Genomic DNA, 13,605 nt, shown 5'->3' with positions numbered 1-13,605 from the left:
GTTCATGCTTTCAGGGATGAGGCCCGGAGGACAACCCAGCTATCCTCCCCATGCGTGAGAAGCACCTTAAATTTCTTTTTAGGGGCGCCTGGGTGATGCAGTCGGTGGTTAAGTACCCGACTCTTGATTTTGGCTCAGGTCATGATCTTGTGGTCGTGAGATTGAGTGCTGCGTCAGGCTCTGCGCTCAGCGTGGAGTCTGCTGATGCTCTCTCTCCCTCTCCCTCTGTCCCTTCCCTCTCTCTCACTCTCTGTCTCTCAAAAATAAATCTATTTTAAAAAAATTTCTTTTTAAAAATCCTTATCTTGCACAGTTGAGTGTCCCCCTAGGATGCCAGTGGCTGTGATGTGTGCAGGAGAGGTGAGAGACAGAGGCCCAGGAACATACTTCCCATGGTTGCATGTTGAGAATGATATGTCCCCAGATCCTCCTTTTCATCACTGAGGAAATTTGGAATGCGGATTACTCATGGGTGAGCTCCATTAATACCAAGTATGACTTTATCCCCCACTCCTTGGATGCACAGAAAACGCTAGCTGGCCTGGAACACAAAAATGGGGAGATCAAGCCCAAGAGTCGGAGAAGGTGGGGGCTTGTGTCCCGGTCGACAAAGGATTCCGATGACTGGGCTGACTTGGATGACTTGGATTTCAGTCCGTCCCTCACCAGGATTGACCTGAAAAACAAGAAGAGACAGAGCGAGGAGACTCTCTGCAGGCAAGTGTGCACCTCGGCTCTGTACACAGATCGAGTCTGGGGTTTGTGAAATGATCTGTACCTCTCTCATGATGCTTTCCATCTCATGCTGATCTAAGCCATGTTCCCTTGCTTCAGATTTGAGAGTGTTCTGGACCTGAAGCCCTCTGAGCCCATCAGTACAGGCAACAGCGCCCCCACCCAGACCTCCTATCAGAGGCGAGACACACCAACCCTGAGGTCCGCGGCCAAGCAACACTACCTGAAACACTCGCGATACTTGCCTGGTAATAGAAATGCTTGCCTTTACTTTCATCCTCAGAAACCATTTCCCCGGAATCACGTATTCACAGAGATTCTGTTTTGAAAGGCAAGTGCCCAGGGCCTTCTAGAACTTCAGAACTGGTAGGATTGTAGAAATATTTGCTGAAGCCCAGGCCTCACATTATGTATGTATAGTTGCGTAAGAAAAAATGTTGTGGTGGAAACTGGGTCTGGCCCCCCAGGAGGGAGGAACTGGTGGTGAGAGCCAGGGGGCACGCCTGAGGCCCCTGCACCAGACCAGGGTTAGGAACAATGACCAGTCCTATGTACTCTCAGGAGATCAGGGTAGGCGCTCAGTCACACCACCTGGCAGTATTACAGGGGATAAGTGTACATGCTCTAGTTTGATGGGTGCACAAGCCTCTCTCCAGATTCTCCCGATTCCAAGCTTACAGCACCAGCCAACCATTCATTCACAGATTCATTCAATCAGTACGTACGCACTGAGCATTGAATGTGTGCGAGGCACTGTGGAAATTATGGTGAGTACAGTGGCCAAGTGGGACCACCGTCTATGCAGTGACTTTGTACCACAGCCCTGTAGACAATACTCTCGCCCCCGTGCAGCTTATATTCTAGTGGTGGGAGCCAGACCCTAAACAAATAGACAACCAGTAGTTCTGGTGGTGATAGGGGGCAGGGGGGAGGCACCACTATAGACAGAATGCTCAGGAAGGGCCTGTCTGAGCACGTGACTCCTGGCTGGGCCCCCAAAGAATGGGGAGGGACAAATGAGCAGAACAAAGCAGGCAGGGGAAGCAGCAAGTGGGGATCCTGGGAGGCAGGAAGGGGCTTGGCTGGTGAGGGGAAGGGCAGAGGGCGTGGTAGGAGGGTGATACACGTAGCACGAGGCATCTTTGGGAGTCTTGTAAGCCATTTGGGATTTATTTCACAAGCAGCAAGAAGCTGTTGAAGGGTTTTAATTGGAGAGCATGCTGGGTTCATGCCCATCCTCGTGCTGAGTGGATGAGGGCAAGCTGTAGCTCTCGTGCAGGTAAGGGGAGTGGTGGCTCAGGCTGGGGCTGTGGGGCCCAGGGGACGTGAGGTGGGAACAAGGCCCCACTGGTGGATTGACTCCTCGCCCCTGGTTGGCCTCCCAGGATGACCTGGAAGAGGAGAGAGCGGGTGACAGGGTACAGCAGTGGTCCAGGTGTCAGGGGCAGAGACCCCAACTCCAGGGGCCACAGGCCAAAGGGAGCCAGCTGGGAGGGAATTGGTTATTTCTTTTTGGCTCTAGGAGAGGAAGGAGGATAAAAGATGAATTCAGTCTTTTCAGTTCTGAAAAATAGCTGCAGTGCTTGACATAAATGGGAAAGTGGGCGGTCTAGTGGGTCGTTTGGCTTGAGGTTGAGATGATTGATTAAGGTCAAGGCAGCCTTGGGCGTGAGGGAGTCCATGAGGGTCACCAGCACTTGATGGTGCTCATGGTCCAGGTCAGGTATGAAGAGGGGTCTTGGGGGACAGAATGCAGAGAGAGGAGAGCAGGGGGCTGCAGAGCTGGCCGGACGGAAGGGGGGCAAAGAGGAACTTGACAGGCAGTGACAGGTGACAGACAGGCAGTGGCCCATGCAGGGGTACCTGTGGGAATGACCAGGAGCACTGGCGCCCAGGATAGCACCAGAGGGGCCAAGAGAGAAGACGTGAGATGGATCTGTAGGGAGAAGTTTAGGAGAGCTCTCTCAGGCTGCCCACCCTCTGGGCGTACTAAACCCCAGGTCGCCACCTTTCCTCCTTTCCTCTGCTTTCTATCGGACAACCTCACGGTCAGTTTTTGCTCTGACGACTGAACCGTAGGAAGTTTAGACAGAGTGAATTCTGGGATGAGTTTGCCACTGAAATCTGGTGCAAGATGAAATAATGTATTTTGCATTTGAAAATCATTTCTTCCCTATTAGGAATAAATATGAGAAACGGCATACTTCCAAATCCAGGCAAGGATTTTATTCCATCTAATCCGTGGTCTAGTTCTGGTTTGTCTGGAAAATCTTCAGGAACAGTATCAGTAATCAGCAAAATAAATTCCGGTGAGTAGTGATTATTAACTCCTAAATGACAAGAGGCAGATTCTCTGGATGCAGCAGGGTGAGTCCGGAGAGACAAGCTAATGGAAATGAGAGGGTTTTCTAGGGTGGAAACCCAAGGCCCCTTTTTCAGGCCACGCTCCTGTCTCTTTCTTGGCAGCAGGCTCTGGGGACCCAGCCAGCTGCCACGGGGTCTGCCATCAGCGTAGCTGGGGAGTCAGGCACCTCTGGCTTCCGAGGCCCCATGCTGCAGGCCGTCTAACTTAGCTCCATCCACCTTGCTCCAGCTCGTCGTCCCCTCCCTCTGATGACCCAGCCTTAGCCCAGAGCATCAGAAAACCTCTTCTGGTTGGAAGGTGGACAGCTCAGAGGGCCATCCCCATTTTTTTTTTTTCCTCATCCCCACCTTTTTTTTTAAAATGAGAGGTGAGTTTCATAAGCCTTCCAGGCGGGCTAACCCCATTCCCGGCGGGCCCCTTTCCCGCCTCATTTTCCCTCACACAGGCAGCCCCTGCCATGCATTGCTTCTCCTTCCACGCTGCCAGGGAAAAACATCTGGGCGTCCCTTCTCCCTGCTTTATCCATTACACGTTCATTTATTTTGAGAAATACAGAAAAGAAGGAAATGAGGTATCAACACCCATGTACCCACTACCACCAGCTCAAGGAGTCAAACTTTGTAAATACTCATGAAGCCCACTGCCCAGGCCTTCCCACCCCCTCCCTCTTTCCCCTCTCCTTCCTCCGACCTCCACCTGATTTGGATGCTTATTATTTCTATGCATTTTTAAAAGATTCATGAACCACAAAACATGTTCTTACATGTTCCAAAATTAATACAAACATAATTCTGGATCTCCACTCATTTTAGTAATTATATTATGATAAGGCAACTACACATACATGTAAGACATATCATAGTATATATTGTAAAATGTGTATAACATATATCACTTGTATCACCCCATAATTTATTACTTTTAGTGGACCGTAATGTATTTATCCTTCTCTTCTTGATGAGCGTGTAAGTTGGGAACCATCTTTGCTGTGAGAAGGAGTGCAGAAATGAACCGCCGTGTACCCTCTTGCCACACACCTGCGTGAAGGTTTCTCAGGGGATAATGTCAACAGGCTAAAGGGTGTGCTCATCTCTGACTTTACAGATGTTGCCAAATTGCTCTCCAGCAGGGTCTGGGAGTGGTGCTGCATCCTTGATGCCACTTGGTACTGTCAAGATTGCAAACTGTGTGCTGGTCTGATGGGTGTGAGATGGCATCTTGTTGTGGCTTCAACTTGCATGTCCTGTGTACTAATGAGGTGGAGCATCTTCTCTTGTGTTCATGGACTATACTTTTTTTCCCTTTTGTGACTTAACCTGTTCAAATTCTCTTCCCGTTTTTTGTTTTTTTTTTTTAATCTCTTCACCAAAAATGCAGAATGTGCTGTAGCACAACACAGCTCCTTACCCAGGCATTGCCACTCTGCCACACATTCTCTCTTTTCCCCCCGGATATAACTTCCATTTGTATAATGGCCTGTAATAACATTTTTCATCATTCCGTGTGTACCTTAAGTCTTAATGAGGCTTATTGATCTCTATTCATCCATCCAATATGTATTGATTACTGCTACATATAAGGCATCCCATTAACCTCCTGGAATACTAAGATGAGTCGCATACAGTTCCAGCCCTTAAAACACTCTCACTATGAAAATGTCATAAAAAATGAATATATTTAACATAAATCATTACTTTTTCTGATTACGGGCCAGAGTATTTAGTGTAGAATTACTTGTCATAACTAAATAATTTTTTAAAGATTTTATTTATTTATTTATTTGACAGAGAGAGACACAGCAAGAAAGGGAACACAAGCAGGGGGAGCGGGAGAGGGAGAAGCAGACTTCTTACTGAGCAGGGAGCCTGATGCAGGACTCGATCCCAGGACCCTAGGATCATGACCTGAGCCGAAGGCAGCGACTTAACCGACTGAGCCACCCAAGTGCCCCCATAGCTAAATAATTAAGATCACCTGTGTGCTGCTCAGTAAGAGAATGGTTCGGTGAATTATGGTTTAGCCAGATTCTAGAATTTGTATATACTGACATGGAAGGATAGCTATTCTCTGTTACAGCGTGGAAAAAGCAAATTTTGGAACAGGCTAAACCCATTATTCCAAAAAAGAAAGAAAACTGCACATGTCCCTTTTCTTTTCTTTTCAAGATTTATTTATTTATTTGACAGAGAGAGACACAGCAAGAGAGGGAACACAAGCAGGGGGAGTGGGAGAGGGAGAAGCAGGCTTCCCTGCGGAGCAGGGAGCCCGATGTGAGGCTCGATCCCAGGACCCTGGGATCATGACCTGAGTCGAAGGCAGGCACCTAACCACTGAGCCACCCAGGCGCCCTGCACATGTCCCTTTTCTTGAGCAAACCAAGCATCCAGGCTCCGTTCAGGCGCAGGCTATAGGAGTGGCCCTGTCTTTGCTGCCCCTCTTCCCCATCTTTCTGACGGTGTGGTGTGGACGAATGCTCTGCTCACAGTTCACTGTTTTTATCGTATTTCCCCCTAAAAGTAAATGCCCAATTCTTTATCGTTCCACACCCGTGTAACCCTGTTGGTGTTATGTGCACGTGGGGTCTTTGTAGTAACGAGCTTTTGCTTTTGTGAATCAGTTGGTTCCAGTTCTACAAGTTCTAGTGGACTGACTGGCAACTATATCCCGTCCTTTCTGAAAAAAGAAGTTGGTTCTGCTGTGCAGAGGGTACACTTGGCACCTATTCCAGACCCTTCTGGTGAGTTCTGTTTTGGGCTATTCATAAAGCAGCTCATCAAATGGTTCTCAAATAATGGCTTTGTGCCAGGCATGTTGTAGGCCAAGGACCCACCAGCGAAGGAGACCGACAAGACTCCCTGTCCCACGAACTTACACCCCACACACAATAAGTAAACTGAAGCAGATGCTCACCAGTGCTGAGGAGAAAAATGAAGTAGGCGGTATATAGGGAAGATGGAAGTTGGATTGTGCATTTTTAAAGAGGGTAGCCAAACCATAAGGACTCTTCATCTCAGGAAACAAACTGAGGGTTGCTGGAGTGGTGGGGGGTGGGAGGGATGGGGTGGCTGGGTGATGGACATTGGGGAGGGTATGTGCTATGGTGAGTGCTGTGAATTGTGCAAGACTGTTGAATCACAGACCGGTACCCCTGAAACAAATAATACATTATATGTTAAAAAAATAATAATAATTAAAAATAAATAAAGAGCGTGGCCAAAGAAGACCACACCGCAAAGGAACTGTTGAGTGAAGGTGTGAAGGAGGTGAGTGGGTAGCCGTGAGGTGTGGGTGAGACTGCCCCCAGCACGGGGTTCCTAGTGCATGGCCCTGGAGGCAGGAGAGAGGGGTAACCAAAGGCGGGGTGGTATGAGGCCCTGCAGACCACCGTAAGCGTGCTGTCACTGACTGCGTGGGACGTGGGAGCCAGAGGAGGGTCGGGAGAAGAGGCGTGAGGCCATCTGACTTGCATCTTGCAGCCTCACTCACGTGCAGGTTGTCATTAGACTGGGGGCCGGGAACAAGGCTGGAAGCAGGGAAACCAACTGGCTGCTGGAATTATCCAGGCAGGGAGTGATGGGCCAGGCTGCTGAGGGCCGAGCTGGGCCGGATTCTGAGTGTATCTGGAAGGGAGAGCCAGTGGCATTTGCTGACCCATGACACGTGGGCTGTGAAGAAAGGGGTCAGGAATGACACCAGTATTAGCGGCCGGACAACACTAGAATGGAGTTGTCCTTCAGCGAGAGAGGGAAGACTATGAGTCGCCCACCAGTGCTTCTCTTGAGCTCCCATTTTCTGATATTTTTGTCACCAAGCTGCATTTATTTGCTTTGTTTGCGGGAGTCCCATATCAATCCGACCCACCTTCGTCTTTAATTGCAGGCTATTCTTCCCTGAAGGCTGTGAGACCTCATCCCGGGCGACCTTTCTTCCACACCCAGCCTAGAAGCACTCCCGGGCTGATGCCCCGACCTCCGGCTGCCCAGCCAGTGCACGGCCGGACCGACTGGGTTTCTAAGTATGCGTCTCGGCGATGACCAGCATGAAGCTTCTGGGCTCAGGGGAAAGCAAGACACGGTCCCTCGGCCAGCTGGTGTTCTGCCGGCAAGAACCCGGCAGACAGTATGAAAGCAAACACTTTATAGTTATTCTTCTGAACTAAGACATTTCAATATTCTTTTTAAGATTTTTTTTAAATATTGATTTGAATGCAATACCCTTTTTTTGTACAAAATTATTTTATTCTAAAACTGGGTCCCATTATTTTCTTAAACAGCGCATTTTGTATATATGGATTATGTTTTAGCATTTTATACAGTCAACTTTGTAATGAACTTTTTAAAAATTAATTGATTTTCCTTTGGGGTTCCAGATAATATTTTATACAGATTTTTAAAAATGTAATAATATTGATGCAGTATTGCAGCAGGGGTGCAATTGAAGGCCACCCGATAGAGGGTTATTTACTCAACACGGGCAGATATTTGTGAAGCGGTTAAATTTTAAATGTGGCACACTGGTACTACAGGCTTTCTTGGACCGACCTCAGCGCTAGATAAATGATCTGCTTTTCTCAGTATCAGGTTATTGGTTTGATTTTGTGACACCACTGTGCTATTCTAAAAATACTATTATGCAATGAATTTCCCAGCTGAAAGAACTCTAAATAGTTTTTGGAATTTTTACAACAACCCTTTTTGGTGGTTGGAGATATGCAAGGTGGTTGGAGATATGAACCAGGTTTTATTATGCTGGACCATCACGTTCTATTTTCTCCCATTTTTTTTTTATGTTTCTTCCATTTTTGAAATCCAGTTGTATAAGTATCCCCAAAAGGGAAGCTTTTGAAGTCAACAGATCTTTAACATAAAGGTGAACACAGTCCATTAGACTTGTATCCCTATCAAGATGCACGACCAAAAAGCTAAGTTTCAAAGCAGCAGAAAATTTTTTTTATTATAATAACTGATCAACTTTTGCATTCAGCTCAGTTCTCCAGGCCTGGCAAGGAACAGACGATGAAGAATCTTCTGTCCTAGCCACATTCTCAGGGCACTTTGGGGAGCAGGAAAGATTTATGGGAGACGTTCCACTGACCTGGGAAGTCCCAGCTACCACGAGGGTCATGTAGGTAGCGTGCCACATTTGAACTCTTAACCCTGTGTAGTTTCTTCACACAGTGGGAACTCTATGTGTTGGACAGAGGCTGTTCCATTGAGAGGAATGTTTACAGCAATTTTGAAAATGACAAAGCTAGTTTGGAGACAGAAAAAGACAAAAGGTCCGCTCTTCGTCCATCTCTGTAGGGTATATCTGCCTCCAGCAGTGGTTCCCTGAAAGGCAGGAGGGAAGGTCTCTGCCAGGGAACACGATACAAACTCAGTAGCGTGTTGACTCACATTCTCCCAGGCCCCAAGCTACTCTCATTTGGTTCCAGGTTCCAGGATCTAGCAGGCTGAGCCATATGAAATTGTCTGTCATTTCTGTAGGTTAAAATGATAAAGTGAATATTGGCACTTTGATATGATTCAACCCAATATGTGGGTAAATTATTGCTTTGATGTATTAGTAGTATGTTGCAGCCTGAACAAATTGCCATGGCTCCCAAAGGGGCCTAATCTAAATCAGGGAGTAATTTCTGCTTTGGAGAATCTGGCACAACAATGTACTTGACCAAGCACTATGATCCCTAGGGGCATGAGAAAAGCACATAATGGATGTGGATTTGATAGGTGATATTTTCTGTTAACAAACTGGCAGCAAAGCTTCAGAGAACAAATATGTATATGTAAGCACAACTTGAAGCTGAGTTCACTTCTGTATTATATTCTCAACTCATTATCTAAAGCAAAAGAAAATGTGTTTTCAGAGATGAGTCCTTTACTGCAATTAATATTTATTTTCCCTTTCTGTATTATATATAAAAAGTAAGTTAATCTGTAACCTTACCCAGCTTGCTGGAAAGCTGGTTTTAAATTGTAAATACCTCTTAGAGAAGCGAATGGATTGTGAATACCATATTCTTGGCACTCTAGCTTATGTTAAGGTCATGACATTTTTTAAATTGAAAAAACCTAGTCATCTGGTTATTACACATTATAAAATTGTTTTTGTAATACTTTTATGGGCCCAAATTCAGAAAATATTTCCATTTTCGTCCTCTTACTTTTTCCTTTATTTATGAGTAAACAACTTCCCTTAGAAAGCCAAACATGTTTATCCATATGAAAGTCGAGAAGCTGATGTGCAGTTGAGAAAACCAGAAGACTGAAAAAACAATGTAAATTCTAAAGAACCAGCAAAATCCTAGAAAGTTCTCTCTTTTTTTTCCCCCCATAATGGGTAAAGGACAAATGTGTATACATGCTGTTTACTATAGAAGGGAATCGTGACCATTTTTTGTTAAGTGAAAATCAAATGCTACCAAGTGTGTATATCTTTTAGTTAGTAGAGAATTATACGATGTACCATAAGACACCAAGAGGAATGAAAGAGTTTCACTGTACCTTTTTCATGACTATACCTCATTTCCGGTCAGAAAGCTTTTCGGGATGTCAGGAAATGGTACAGGGATGGCTCTCATTGCACACCCAAAGGTCCAGTGATAATGGTGTGCCAGGCGGTACATGTGTGAACTGCAAGGCAAGCTGCATGGGCATAAAAGCTACTCTTGGTGTGATTGTTCATCTTACAATAAAATTCCATTAATTACTAAGCACTCACCCAGCTCATGTATGATAGGGTTTAAGTAGGAAGAAAATTGATTTTCAAACAGTTTTTTTCAGACACCTCTCTTATAGATAGCCTAAAGGATTGTATACATATAACTAATTGACATTGTGTCATCTTCTGACGTTATCAAAAATTGAATACAATCAAGGTAACGCCTAAGTACAAATACCGGTACTACTGGGGCTCATGGGCACCATCTTTTCTCATGAACTAGTGTTTCCCTACCATCGAGCCATCGTTTTGTGCCATTTAGGAGAAAAGGAACACAGGCTGTATGTTCCAGCTCAGTGTATGACCAAAAGCAATATGTTTATAAGAAAATGTTTGACATGCTAATTATTTTATATCATTTAAAGCATACTGTAGCAACTCGTTTGTTTAATATATGTGCTTAATTTTTAGAATTATTTTTACAATTTCCAACCAAAGTACTGTATTTTATATAACTTATTGTGAGGACCCCTCATGGAAACTATTATGACAAACTGGAGGCAAGCATCAAATCAATCTGTATTACCAGTTTCTTAGAGACACTGTGCTAATGTGAATTTGAAATGACCCAAACAGTCTTCTGATCTCAGATGTCTTAGTACTGATAGTTTAATCACCGGATTTGAATCCAAGGAAATAGCTGAGAATATATTTATTTAAAAAGCAAATATTCATAATAATGAGAATAGAGGAGGACAGAAAACCACTGACACAAGCCCCTTCTGAAATAAAATACTGCGTTTTGAATAGTTTGTCCTAAGGTGTTTAAAAACGTTAACTTTATGTAAGGAAAATTCTGCTCCAAATAAAGTTACAGTTAAAGAAAGAAAAATGATTTGAGTGTTCTCTTTTTATTTTCAGTGTTCTGAAAATAAGATAAACAGTGGGGCTTCTGGCTGGCTCAGTTGGTAGAGCACGCGACTCCTGATCTCAGGGTTATGAGTTCAAGCCCTGTGTTGGATGTAGAGATTACTTAAAGTCTTTAAACAACAAAATAACATTCGTATTTCCTAATGTGGGGTTTTGATATTTTATAACTTCTTAATGCTTAGTACATACAGTGTTACTGCCATGAAATTAGAAGCATGAGCTTAGAGCAGCAATGTAAAGAGTTATCCTGCAATCTGGAGACTTATTTAATTTTTTTTTTTGAGGCTTTTTTTAAATTTAGCATTTAGCAAGTTAGGTGACTAGGAATATTTAAAAAAAGAAAAAAGTAGGTGGAGACAGTTTCTTGTTGCCAATTTCATCTTGCTTCATAATACCTACCTTGTATGTTTTCGGCTTTTCACAGCATACTCATAGGCACAATACAAACCTTCAAACGAAACTCATCGCTTCATGAATTACATACAGGATTCCACAGGAAATTCACTTCCCAAACATTCTTTGGATCCTCGAAAGAATTTTTTAGGAACACAATTTACCCAAGGTGTACTGCTGAATCCGTAGGTGTGCCCTCCCATCAGAACATTGCTGGCCCGATTATGAACTCGACAGCATTTGTCTAACTTCATCTGCCCACCCTGCCCCTTCAGAGGCCCTACAGATTTGAGCTCCCGCCATCCTTCCTGCTAATAAAATCTGCTGTTGGGGCGCCTGGGTGGCTCAGTCATTAAGCGTCTGCCCTTGGCTCGAGTCATGGTCCCAGGGTATTGGGATCGAGCCCCGCATCGGGCTCCCTGCTCCGCGGGAAGCCTGCTTCTCCCTCTCCCACTCCCCCTGCTTGTGTTCCCTCTCTCGTGTGTGTCTCTCTCTCTGTCAAATAAAAAAGAAAAAAGAAAATCTGCTGTTGGGGTCTCCCACGCAGAAACAGCTTCCTGGCTCTTCTCCTGGCTGGGCAGCAGGTTCTGGGTGTGGTTGGAGGCTACAGCGGGGCACCACAGCTGTCCCCAAATGAGAGCCTGCTGAGCCCTCTTAAGCTGGAGGTGGACCCCAACATCCAGGCCATGGGCACTCAGGAGAAGGAGATCGAAACCCTCCCCAACAGGTTTGCCTCCTTTATGGACAAGGTGCAGAAGCTGGAGCAGGAGAACAAGACTCGGGAGACCAAGTGGAGCGTCCTGCAGCAGCGGGAAATGGTTCAGAGCGACACGGACAACACGCAGAGAGCTTCATCAGCAACCTTGGGCCGCTACTGGACACAGTAGCCCGGGAGAAGCTGAACCAGAGGTGGAGCGTGGTGACATGCAGGGGCCGGCGGAGGACTACAAGAAGAAGCAGGCGAAAGAGATCAGAGAGGGTGCCGAGATGGAGAATGCATCTGTTCTCAGCAGGAAGGCTCTGGATGAAGATTACATGAATAAGGCAGAGCTGGAGTCCTGCCTGGAGGGTTTGGCCTGAGAGAGATGGGCTTCCTCAGGCCGCTGATCTCCGACGCCTCTGCGGTCCCCTCAGTGGACGACAGGAGCTCCCTGGACCAGACGGCATCACAGCCAAGGTCAAGGCCCAGCACCAGGGGATCGCCAGCGGCAGCTGCAGCGCCACAGCCAGGCGGAGACGGAGAACGTGTACCTCATCCAGTACAAGGGGCTGCAGACAACTGGCTGGGAATCACACCGATGGCCCCCAAAGCGCGAAGACGGAGATTTCCGAGATGAACCGCAGTATCAGCCGACTCCAGCCTGAGATCAAGGGCCTCCAAGGCCAGAGGGCTTCCCTGGAGGCCACCAGAGCTGATGCTGAGCGGCGCGGGGGAGGGGACCATTAAAGACGCCAACGCCCCGCAGCGAGCTGAGCAGGACCTGGTGCAGCAGCTGCCCGAGTACAGAGGGCTCAGGGACGTCAGGCTGGCCCTGCTCAGCGAGATCGCCACCCGCCCATGCTGCTGGAGGACGGCGAGAGCCGGCTGGAGTGTGGGATGCAGAAGGTGAATGTTCATACCAAGCCCACCAGCAGCTACTCAGGTGGGCCGAGCTTGCCTACAGGGGCCTCAGGGGCCCTGGCCTCGGCTACCGCCTGAGCTCCTTCTAGTCCAGCTTTGGCTCTGGCGGGGGCGCCAGCTCCTTCAGCAGTGCCAATTCCTCCAAGGCCGTGCTTGGTGAAGAAGGTCAAGACCCGTCATGAGAGGCTGGTGTCCGAGTCATCGGATGTCCTGTCTAAGCAAGCGGCCTCTGTGGTCCTTCCCAGTCTCCCCCATCCTGTGCCTGCCATAGAGCCTTTGGGGGAAGTAGCTGTGAACAGGAGACCCACCTAAGACTCAGCTCCAGTTCTCAGCCTACCCTTGCCGGGGGGAATCTCCTGCCCTGGGTACCCCCTCTTGCCTATGCTTCCAACTAAAAGCCCATTAAAGAGTCTTTTCTAAAATAAAGCCTCAGGGCACTGGTTGGCTCAAGTCAGCAGAGAGTTTGACTCTTGACTTCTGGGTTGTAAGTTGGAGCTCCAGGTTGGGTGTAGAGATTACTTAAAGATAAAATCAAAATCAAAATAAAATAAAATAAAATGCTTCACTTGGTTCAAGTCGGTATGACATGGGAAACAAACACAGAAGAAAAATGATTAAATTTCCTTACTACCTAGAGCCCACTGACGAGTCCTTGAAACAGGCAGAGCGACATTCCTCTAGGGACTCAACTGCCTCCATGTTAATACTTTGTTAAGGGCAAAAGGCAATCCTAGCCGGAACACACCCCCCAACACACACACCCCAGGATGCTGTAAGTCTACTTTAATGTATAAGAATTCCTTTGGAAACTTCCTTTATCTCTAAACCCCCCAAGATACATGTTGGCAATCATCCCCCAAGCACATGGCCCACCGATACACATCTGAAGGGTCTCATGACT

The 13,605-nt window shown here is 46.7% G+C and overlaps 1 protein-coding gene and 1 pseudogene across 1 annotated transcript in view; both read left to right on the top strand.

The window, feature by feature from the left end:
* Positions 1-10,789, top strand: part of CILK1 (ciliogenesis associated kinase 1) — a 36,534-nt gene extending 25,745 nt beyond the window's left edge. The window contains exons 9-13 of the mRNA XM_025890343.2: positions 527-717; positions 835-983; positions 2,916-3,044; positions 5,718-5,837; positions 6,980-10,789. Of these exons, the coding sequence (XP_025746128.1) occupies positions 527-717; positions 835-983; positions 2,916-3,044; positions 5,718-5,837; positions 6,980-7,134 (744 nt within the window). The 3' untranslated portion in view covers positions 7,135-10,789. The remainder of the gene's footprint in view (positions 1-526; positions 718-834; positions 984-2,915; positions 3,045-5,717; positions 5,838-6,979) is intronic.
* LOC112837804 (keratin, type II cytoskeletal 8 pseudogene) lies at positions 7,140-13,016 on the top strand (annotated as a pseudogene).
* Positions 13,017-13,605: the final 589 nt, after the last annotated feature.

The sequence above is a fragment of the Callorhinus ursinus genome, unplaced genomic scaffold (assembly GCF_003265705.2).
Source record: "Callorhinus ursinus isolate GAN/ISIS: 27379988/994484 unplaced genomic scaffold, GSC_fseal_2.0 scaffold22, whole genome shotgun sequence".
NCBI lineage: Eukaryota > Metazoa > Chordata > Mammalia > Carnivora > Otariidae > Callorhinus > Callorhinus ursinus.
This window is presented reverse-complemented; position numbering and strand designations above follow the sequence as displayed.